This window comes from Rasamsonia emersonii (assembly GCF_000968595.1).
Source record: "Rasamsonia emersonii CBS 393.64 chromosome Unknown ctg1118621760251, whole genome shotgun sequence".
NCBI classification, from domain to species: Eukaryota; Fungi; Ascomycota; class Eurotiomycetes; order Eurotiales; family Trichocomaceae; genus Rasamsonia; species Rasamsonia emersonii.
This window is the reverse complement of record NW_013563128.1, coordinates 1-10,422: the sequence shown is the minus strand read 5'-3', so window position 1 is coordinate 10,422 and position 10,422 is coordinate 1. Positions and strand designations below refer to the sequence as shown.

Genomic DNA, 10,422 nt, shown 5'->3' with positions numbered 1-10,422 from the left:
AGAGAATGATTGCTGGCAACAACCATATTGACAAGAAGACTTTCTATCCCTATATCCATCTGCTCGTGCAGAAGTGTTTACTCCAGACAATATATGCAAAGGCTTTGCAGGAGCTGGACTTAAGCCACTTGATAAAGAGCGGGTTCTTGCAAAGATTACCTTTCAGCTTCGTACGCCAACACCACCAGCTTCAGTTGAAAGTTCAGTCTCCTCTGCTTTTCAAACTCCTCAGAATCCTCACCAGCTGGATCACAAGGTTCGCAGCTTGCAAAAAAGCCTTAGTGCAAGAAAGCAAAAGCTTTCTAGCAGCCCAATGTCTCATATTCATCATCTTGAAAAGGCCGCGCAGATGGCAATGAATATGAACCTTCTTCTTCGAGATGAAATTAGGACTCTACGAGCTGAGACTGAGCGGAAAACTAGAAAGAAGGCAAGAAGGCGTGCTATTCTAGGTAATGATACCCTTTTATCTGTACAAGAAGGCCAAAATCGCATTCAGCAGCTTGATACGCAGCTTAATGAGAAGCTTGATGAGCCTACACCTATGCCTCAACGGCGAGCTCCACAACGCTGCAGTGGCTGTGGGACTATTGGACATACCATAAGGAATTGTCCTAATAAATAGCTATATATTCAACTACTAGATAGTCTAATTTAATTGTATTGGTGGTTGAAAAGCTTCAAAATTATAGTGGGTGCGGCGAAAATTCGTCGCTCGGTGGTATTCGTCGCTCGGTGGTTGATTACGTTAGTTAGCACTCTGCGAGGCATCGGCGAGGAGTCGCAGCTCCACCGCGGGCGCTGGACAGCAAGCAACGAAAGCTCCGGGTGCCTTGATCCCCCAGCATTACACCTCTCCCACCACATCGTTCATCGCACCCGTCTACGTCCACCAATACTTCTATTTTTCGGGGCCGGATTAGACCTGCCCTGTCTGCTTCTTTGGTCAAGGAGCCCTTTCTATCCATCCGGCATATTCGTCAGCTAGCCGTCAGAGTTTCCGTCGAATGGCGAAAGAAGGCGAGCGGCCCACGGCCGCTGACAAGGGCAAGGGCAAAGTAGACGATGCTCGAGAGTTGAATGGACAGAAGAAGGACATCAAGGATGAAAAGACACGTGGAAAGAAGGATGGGAAGAAAGACGAGGAACCTCAAGAAGGTAAGCCAGCACTTGGAGCAAGCATGCCATGCCTGCTCGGTCGTCCCACCCTTCGCACACTTCAGATTGGATACTAACGGCCTATTCGATGTAGAGGAACTCAGTGAGGAAGATCAGCAGCTCAAGAATGAGCTCGAGATGCTCGTTGAGCGGTTAAAGGTATGCTGGTGCGCAGCTCACGTGCGGTTCCGCGCTGATTTTTGTGTTTTCATCTTTAGGAACCGGATACTTCCCTATATCGACCCGCCTTAGATGCCATCAAGACATTTATCAAGACGTCTACCTCATCTATGACCGCTGTCCCAAAGCCATTGAAGTTCCTCAGACCTCATTACGATGAGCTCACGGCGCTCTATGATCAGTGGCCCGCTGGGCCTGACAAAGTGAGTTATGGAAGAATGGTAATATGTATCGGCATCGGCTAAAGGGATGTTGTAGGACTCGCTGGCAGATATGCTGTCTGTCTTGGGCATGACGTATGGGGTTGAGGACAAGCTGGAGACCCTCAAATACCGCCTCCTAGCCAAATCAGACGACCTGGGTTCGTGGGGCCATGAATACATCAGACACCTAGCGCTGGAAATCGGACAGGAATACCAGAACCGGGTGACGGAGGAAAAAGATGTCCAGGACCTGATCGATCTCTCCCTGTCTCTGGTTCCATACTTCCTGAGTCACAACGCCGAGGCCGATGCCGTCGACCTGCTCAGCGAACTGGAGATGATCGAGGAAATCTCGCGCTTCGTGGATGAAAACACCTATCCAAGGGTCTGCTTATATATGGTCAGCATGGTCAATTTGCTTACCTACCCCGAGGACCAGCAATTCCTCCGAACTGCTCACGATATCTACGTTCGCTACAACAAGCTTGCCCAGGCCATCGTCATCGCCATTCGTCTGAATGACATCGATCTCATCAAGAGCGATTTCAACGCCACGAATGACAAGGCACTTAAGAAGCAAATGGCTTTCCTTGTTGCTCGGCAGCAAATCTGGCTTGACTTGTCTTCGGAGGAGGAGGATGATCAAGAGTTGATGGATTGTCTGAACAACACCCAGATCCCTATACACTTCAAGGCTCTGGCCAAGGAACTCAACATTCTCGATCCAAAGATGCCCGAAGACATATACAAAACCCATTTGGAGAGCAGCAGGGGTGCGGGGCTGACTAATGTTGACTCCGCGCGACACAATCTCGCGAGTGCTTTCGTCAATGCCTTCGCCAACGCGGGCTTCGGAAACGACAAGATGATGTTGGTCGAAGGCGACAAAGGTCCATGGGTCTGGAAGACAAAGGATGATGGTATGATGTCGACCACTGCATCGATGGGTATGCTTTTGCATAGGGACGTCGAGGAAGGGTTGGATAAGATCGACAAGTTCACATACGCCCAGGAGGACCAAATCAAAGCTGGAGCGTTGCTTGGAATTGGCATTCTCAACTCAGGCGTCAGATTGGATTCCGACCCTGCCCTAGCCCTCCTTGGTGACCCAGACAATCTCGGAAGCAAGAGTATCCAGACGCGAGTGGCTTGCATTATGGGATTGGGCTTGTCTTACGCGGGATCAAACAAGGAAGAACTTCTTGAAATTCTTCTTCCGATTGTGGAAGATGTCTCTCTGGACATGCAGCTCTCTGCAATGGCAGCAGTTTCTTTGGGCCTGATCTTCGTCGGTTCTGGTAACCATCAGGTCTCCGAGGCTATTGCCACGACACTCATGGACGAGGAGAGGCAGAAGCAACTCAAAGACAAGTGGACGAGATTTATGGCCCTTGGTCTGGCCCTCCTTTACTTTGGTCGACAAGAGGAAGTGGATGTCATCTTGGATATTCTCAAGGCTGTTGACCACCCCATGGCCAAGCCAACCTCCGTCCTTGCCTCCGTTTGCGCCTGGGCTGGTACTGGCACAGTCCTGAAGCTTCAAGAGCTTCTTCACATTTGCAATGATTACATTGAAGAGAAGGAAGAGAAGAAAGGTGACGAACTGGTGCAGTCCTACGCCGTCCTGGGCTTGTCCCTTATTGCCATGGGAGAGGAGGTTGGCCAAGACATGATTCTTCGGCAATTCGGCCACCTGATGCATTATGGTGCTAGCAATATCCGGAAAGCGGTTCCTCTGGCAATGGGGCTGGTTAGCCCCAGTAACCCTCAGATGAAAGTCTACGATACATTGTCCCGGTACAGTCATGATACTGACAACGACGTTGCGATCAACGCGATCTTCGCGATGGGTCTCACCGGCGCTGGAACAAACAATGCTCGGTTGGCACAACTTTTGCGACAGCTTGCCAGCTATTACCACCGTGATCAGAATTCTCTCTTCATGGTCCGTATTGCTCAGGGTCTGCTGCACATGGGCAAAGGTACCCTGTCCGTCAACCCGTTCCATACCGATCGCCAGGTGCTCTCGAGGGTGGCCGCTGCGGGACTGCTTACGGTGCTGATTGCAATGATTGACGCCAAACAATTCATTCTCGCCGAGCATCATTATCTCCTCTACTTCCTCATCACAGCCATGCATCCACGATTCCTCGTGACCCTTGATGAGAATCTGCAGCCACTGACCGTGAATGTTCGCGTGGGTCAGGCAGTGGACGTGGTTGGGCAAGCTGGCCGCCCGAAGACCATTACTGGATGGCAAACCCAGAGCACGCCTGTGCTTCTTAGCTATGGAGAAAGAGCTGAGCTGGAAGATGAGGAGTATATTCCTCTTAGCCCCACACTTGAAGGCTTGGTGATCCTGCGCAAGGTAAATATCAACTCTCTCTATTTCCGTTACAGAAATATCTAACTATATTTGACAGAATCCTGAGTGGGTGAGCTCGGCGTAAGTGTACGGTATGGAATGCCTGGGTTAATGGGTTCGAAGGGTTGTATTGCGCGGATGGGTTGGTCAGGTTCTCGAGTGTGGCTGGGTTGATAATGCCCATAAGAGTTTTGGGACATATAATGTGTGCTTCTTGCACAGAAACAAAATCTGCTCATCCGCCTTGAGCCTGGATTTCCGTGTATTGTATGCAGATAAGATAGATTATCGTCTTTAAGGATGGAAACGATGGAAACGATTTGGGGTGGAATTGAACAATGCTTAGCTATGAACTCATATCATTATTCTGATTGTAATAAATTGGCTTTTATGGGCGTTTCATAAGATCTGATCACAAATTTCTCTTTATCCAGTTACGGAGATACCTCGGGCAGTCCTCTATGTTAGCTTGAAAAGGTAACTAGGGCTTAGGGCTAATTCGTCACTTTTTTTTCCGGGGACCCCGTTAGATAGTTGCCGACACGAGCTTCAACCTTTGTACAGGATTATTGAAGCAGCTTTTTTCTAAAGATATACCTGGGGTTCTTTGGAATTATTAGGAGAATAATCTCCAAGAGCCCAACATGAAGCTCGATCCAAAGGCGATGCGCTACCTCACAAACGAGGACTTTCGAGTGCTCACTGCTGTATGCCCCTCCCCCGCCTTCCATCGGTCCCTTTGCGAGGCGAGTCGTCTGACCGGCTAACAAGAGCAATGTAGGTTGAGACAGGGAGTAGGAATCACGAAGTTGTTCCCACCCCTTTGATAGTGCAGCTATCGGGTCTGCGAAGTGGCAGCGGCGTCCATAAATGCATCTCTAATCTGGCGAAAATCAATCTTATAGCGAAGGTGAAGGACGCGAAATGTATGTGAAGAAACGGTCCACAATCGTGAATAAAGTAGAATTTTGTGCTAATAGTTTGGTCTTTCGACCTACCAGACGACGGGTATAGGCTTACCTATGGCGGCTTTGACTATTTGGCCCTCAATACCCATCAGAAGCAGAAGAACATATACTCCGTCGGAAACCGGATAGGTGTTGGGAAGGAATCTGATATCATTGTTGTCGCAGACACGACTGGTGCTCAACGCATCTTGAAGATTCATCGCCTCGGTCGGATCTCCTTCCGCAGTGTCAAGACGAATCGCGATTACCTACGGCATCGAAGCACGGGGTCATGGATGTATATGTCGCGATTGGCCGCAATGAAGGAGTTTGCCTTCATGAAGGCCCTTAAGGAGAATGGGTTTCCGGTGCCGGAGCCTATTGCTCAGAACAGACATACGATCGTCATGAGTCTGATTGACGCTTTTCCGCTACGCCAGATTTCCAGCGTCCCCAAGCCTGCTCTCCTATACGCAGAGCTTATGGACATGATTCTGAAGCTGGCCAGATATGGCCTGATCCATGGTGATTTCAATGAATTCAACATTTTGATCAAGGAAGAGCCCGATCCGAAGGCGAAGGGCAAAGCACCCGAAGACGCAGAGAGTGACGAAGGGATCAAGCTGGTCCCTGTTCTCATCGACTTCCCGCAGATGGTTTCCATCGATCACCCCAACGCAGAAATGTACTTTGACCGCGACGTCAATTGCATCAAGAGGTTCTTCCAGAGGAGATTCCACTTTACGAGCGACGAGCCTGGGCCCTTCTTTGCAGATGCAAAAAAGCAACTTCTCCAGAACCCGGGGAAGAGATTGGATGTAGAGGTGGAAGCGTCTGGATTTTCTAAGAAGATGGCCCGTGAACTCGAAGCCTATATGAAAGAGGTTGGAGTTGATGGTGATAATGGGACAGCCGAGCGTGAAGATGACGACGATGAGGAAGACGACGATGACGGTGAAGAATATGAAGGTTCAGATGCTGAGAATGATGAAGATGAAGAAAAAGACCAAAGTTACAGGGACGAAGAGAAGTCTACGGATTACGACGCTGATGCGAACACCAGGAAACTGAGCGAGCTTAAGGTATCGGACTCTCTTGGGTAGTGCAGCCCGTCGGCACATGCTGTAATTCTGATGATGGCACTTCGCGATGGATATTGATACCAGTCTCATGATAATGAACATTCATGAATTTAATTCCACCAACTTGATAATTAAATTCCTATCGTAGACTTCATAAATTGATTTAATTAAATCTGTGAACTGTATCTTAATCTATAGTGTGTTGTATGCCGGCGATGGACTTTCTACGGCGTCCGAGGCGGCCAACCACGCAACTTTTCTCCGCTGCAGCAAAACTTCCGGGAGCCGAAGTCCTACTACTATCACTGCTTCAACATCCGTCGAATTCAAATACAGAATCCACCTTCTTTCTTCATCCCATCCATTTATTTTTCTCGATTGAGATACTAAAAATCAATTGAGAAAAAATGGTGCGGAGGTTCTCCAAGTTTCCCAAAAAGCCCGCCGACTGGGTGCCTCCCAACGCGCCCTTGTCGATGCGGAAGCAAGTATTCCTGTACGTTTCTTTCTCCCTATTGTACCAGCATACTCCCATATTTTGATTGTCTTTATGCTGTTGAGCATTTCTGAGCAATGAAAATCAGCTAACGAAAGGATTAACACCCAGGCCCGAATTCACCATCGCCCTCATCCGCACCCCCTTCCTTCCTCCCCGATATGCTTCGTTCTATGTGCCCCTCAACTTCAACAAGCTCGACATGCGTGACTACATGCAGCGGGTGTACGGCGTCAAGGTGCTCAGCGTGCGGAGCTACATTGAGCAGCAGAAAGTGACGCGGCTGCGACGTGACGGCCGACCCGGGTACGGACCGCTCCGGAGGCCCAAGTCCAAGAAGCGGATGACGATCGAGATGACAGAGCCGTTTATTTGGCCCGAGGCACCAAAGGATATGAGCCCGTACGTTCTTCGCCTTTACTCCACAGTCCAGAGGCATATCTGGTATGAACTAGGCTGACATGCTGGGATTGAAAACAGATGGGAGAAAGACCAATACTACAAGGCTGCCAAGTACCAGGAAGAAATTCAGCGCAAGTCCCAACCAAAGGCCGCCATGGAGCCGGACTTGGCCGAGCGCGAGGCCTACGAGAAGCAAGCCAAAGAGATGCTGGAAGGGAAGCAGGTTTGGCGACCGACGTGGCAGGCCCTGGGGCTTAATTACGATCGGCCGGCGATCCTCCCTAAAAGTGCTGCAAGCGGAATTGGAATTGGAAGCGGAAGTGGAAGTGAAAGCAGCAAAACTTCCCCGTCGACGGGATCTTAATCAAATCGTGAGTCGTGAGTTTGTTATATTATGAGACTCATGGGGGAGGCGCGATTCTATTCGACTCGGTACCGGCCTCCACTCATTGCTTTTTTCCTTTTTCTTTTTCCTTTGTGGAATGATCACTGTATCATTATCATATCATATACTCTTTCTTGGATGTTGTAAATTAACCAACCTATCTTGTTGAGTCGTTTCTTGGATGCGTGGAGGGTTCGCACTATCATCGTCTATTACTGGGAGTATTTGTGTTCAAACGGAGGATTTAGACAAAAAATGAACGTGTCACTTCTCATGAATGAGTGAAGCTCTCGTAGTGTCCATTGAAATTGACTAATTACATGGATGAAGATAAAAAAAAGGCACTAAAACACAGAACTAAAACACAGAATGAAGGATTGTTGGTTCATGAAATATAAATCTCAATATCAACGTTGAATACTTAAATGAGTAAATGAATGGATGAATGGATAGGTCAAGACAAGGGGAGATATCGAAGACAACCATACACCGTACTCGTCAATATATACGGAAATCAATGCATTCATGCCATATTCATGATAGCAATGCTCGTACGACATCACAGTCTGCTTTCAAACATGCTCAATTGTTGATGGCCTGGCCAGTGAGCCTGGGGCCAAACATGGGTAATCGCTTCCCAGATATGCCTATAACACGACGTTAGTTCTCCTCTCAGACTAAAACTAATCTGATAGATACTTACTTCACGTAGATGATCTCGAGGCCATCCTTGACCTCCTGAGGCACATCCTTGACGTCCTTGCGGTTAGCATACGGAAGGAGCACCGTCTTCACCCCAGCACGCAATGCGCCAATGAGTTTCTCCTTGATACCGCCCACAGGCATCACTCGGCCTCTTAGAGATACTTCTCCGGTCATCGCAATTTGGGGAGGCACGGGTTTGCCAGAGAAGAGCGAAATCAGAGCGATTGTGTGGGCAAGACCGGCGGACGGTCCGTCCTTGGGAATAGCTCCGGATGGGCAGTGGACGTGAAGACTGCGGTTCTTCATGATGTCCTCATTGGGGTCGTGACTCAACCCCAGTTCAAACGAGTGGGCCTTCACCCAGGTCAGTGCAACTTCCACGGACTCCTTAAGAACGTCGCCCAGCTTTCCAGTCAGCTGCACACGGCCATTACCGGGCATATCTGCCACTTCGATGAACAAGATACTGCCCTGCCCACCAGTCGAATACGCCACAAGTCCAGTGACGACTCCCGGTCTGGAGTGCTTCTCGGCGATCTCCTCGTCAAACCGTTCGACGCCAAGAATCTCCTCCAGGTCTTCTACAGACACCTTGGGGTTATATGTATCTAGTTTGTTGGCGTCCTTTGCATCCGCATACTGGACGGCCTTGTAACGGCAAACAGAGCCGATCTCGCGCTCCAGATTGCGGACACCCGATTCCCGAGTATAGGCCGTGATGATCTTCTCGATTACCTCATCGGAAAGGAGAACTTGACCCTCCGAAAGACCGTTCGTCCTGATCTGCTTCGGAATCAGATGTTGTTTGGCAATGTGCTTCTTCTCCACAGTGGTGTAGCCGGACAACGTGATCGTCTCCATGCGGTCCAACAGCGGTGGCGGAATAGTATCCAACGAGTTGGCAGTGGCGATGAAGAGAACTTTGCTCAAATCAATAGGGATATTGACGTAGTGGTCAGTGAAGCTGTGGTTCTGTTCGGGGTCCAACACCTCCAGCATAGCTGCCGATGGATCACCGTGGAAGTTGGCGCCTCCAATCTTGTCAATCTCGTCCAGCAAGAATACCGGATTCGAGACGCCAACTTTCTTCAGGCCGTTGACGATCAAGCCAGGCATAGCTGCAACGTATGTCCTCCGATGGCCTCTGATTTCAGCTTCATCTCTCACACCACCGAGAGAGATTCGATGGAATTTGCGCCCCAGGGAAGCGGCCACTGATTTCGCCAGGCTCGTCTTACCCGTGCCAGGAGGGCCTACTAGGAGCAGAATCGGTGACTTGTCGATCATACGTTTCGACTTCAACAGTTGTAATTTTGTTTCCAAACTTTCTCTTTCAGCATCTGACCCAGAAGTTCCTTCCTTCCCATCCTTGGCCGAAGTATTGAGAGTTTCCGAGATCTGTGAGATTTGGCGTTCCAGATCTTCATTGACTGAATGTTTCAGCTTTAACACAGCCAGGTATTCGAGCAGACGCTTCTTGATTTTCTCCAATCCGTAGTGATCATCATCAAGTTGCTTCCTCGCACGTTGGAGAGTGTCGGCTCCGAATTGGTCCTCGGTTACTTTGTTCCATGGAATTTCCGCTAGATTTTCGAGATAAGTCCGGCAAACTCCATACTCGGCGTTGACAGGGTTCATCTTGCGCAAACGCTTGAGCTCTCTGTCGGCAACTTTTCGTGCTTCTGGGCTCAGCTGCGCTTCCTCAAGTCTCTGCTGAAGTTCATCAATTTCATTCGGCTCCTTTTCATCCGAGTCGTCGCCTCTTCCGTTTCCTGGCCCAAAACCATTGACACCAGTCATCGCCCTTCTAGTCAGTCGTGGATCGATTTGACTGATATCAAGCGCAGAGTTTGGCGGGAAACTTGTGGTTGTGATCGATGTGATCTTGACATTGTTCTTGATGGTTTGAACCTGCCTGTTCAGCAGTTCAATGACCCGCTCCAACCTGTCTTTGATATTGACGGACGCAAGAACGCGCAATTTCTCCTCAAAACTCGACTCAACAACATCCGCCATGAAGTCCGCAAGTACTCCGGCCTGAGACAGGTCCTTACGGGAGATAAACAGCTCGAATCTGCGTGCAACCGTCGGAGAGAGACTCGGCGACGCGGAGGGTATAAGAGACGCAAGTCTCAGAAGAGCCAAGAGTTCTCGAGATAGTTGTTTAAGGTGCTGGAAAAGATCTGTAACCTCGGAGTCCTTCGCGGAGGGAACTGCGAAACCGGCCATGAATCAGCATAAAGAAGGTCTTAAAGGATGGTGGAAGCTCTCACCAGGCTCGTCATGTAGAACAACCTCGGCTTCAAAGAAAGGCCTTTCTTTCAGAACTTTCCCAATTGTAAACCGCCGCACTCCTTCAACAAACAAGCATGGTTCAGCATAAGCACGGCGTTGGACGCCTATGAGCTTGGCGGCAGTGCCAAATCTGAACAGGTCTTCCTTGCGTGCCTGGCCGGCGTCGATCGCTTCATACTCCTCATCTTGTGAATCGTCCGAGCT

At 49.4% G+C, this 10,422-nt stretch overlaps 3 protein-coding genes across 3 annotated transcripts; 2 read left to right on the top strand and 1 right to left on the bottom strand.

The window, feature by feature from the left end:
* Nucleotides 1–1,007: 1,007 nt before the first annotated feature.
* T310_5155 (26S proteasome regulatory subunit Mts4) lies at nucleotides 1,008–4,204 on the top strand (the record flags this gene model as incomplete). Its single annotated transcript, XM_013471979.1, has 6 exons — nucleotides 1,008–1,158; nucleotides 1,253–1,317; nucleotides 1,377–1,541; nucleotides 1,597–3,909; nucleotides 3,965–3,987; nucleotides 4,129–4,204. 6 exons carry the CDS (start codon nucleotides 1,008–1,010, stop codon nucleotides 4,202–4,204), a joined length of 2,793 nt encoding a protein of 930 aa, XP_013327433.1.
* A 346-nt stretch (nucleotides 4,205–4,550) lies between these two features.
* T310_5154 (RIO1 family protein kinase) lies at nucleotides 4,551–7,197 on the top strand (the record flags this gene model as incomplete). The annotated part of the gene is made up of 7 exons (XM_013471978.1): nucleotides 4,551–4,613; nucleotides 4,688–4,832; nucleotides 4,887–5,952; nucleotides 6,134–6,139; nucleotides 6,338–6,431; nucleotides 6,520–6,833; nucleotides 6,912–7,197. The coding sequence occupies 7 exons, from the start codon at nucleotides 4,551–4,553 to the stop codon at nucleotides 7,195–7,197; spliced, it is 1,974 nt and encodes a 657-aa protein (XP_013327432.1).
* Nucleotides 7,198–7,777: 580 nt separating this feature from the next.
* Nucleotides 7,778–10,422, bottom strand: T310_5153 (Lon protease-like protein; the record flags this gene model as incomplete). The annotated part of the gene is made up of 3 exons (XM_013471977.1): nucleotides 7,778–7,865; nucleotides 7,922–10,136; nucleotides 10,197–10,422. Coding segments are annotated over 3 exons (2,529 nt in total), but the record flags the coding sequence as incomplete, so codon positions are not given.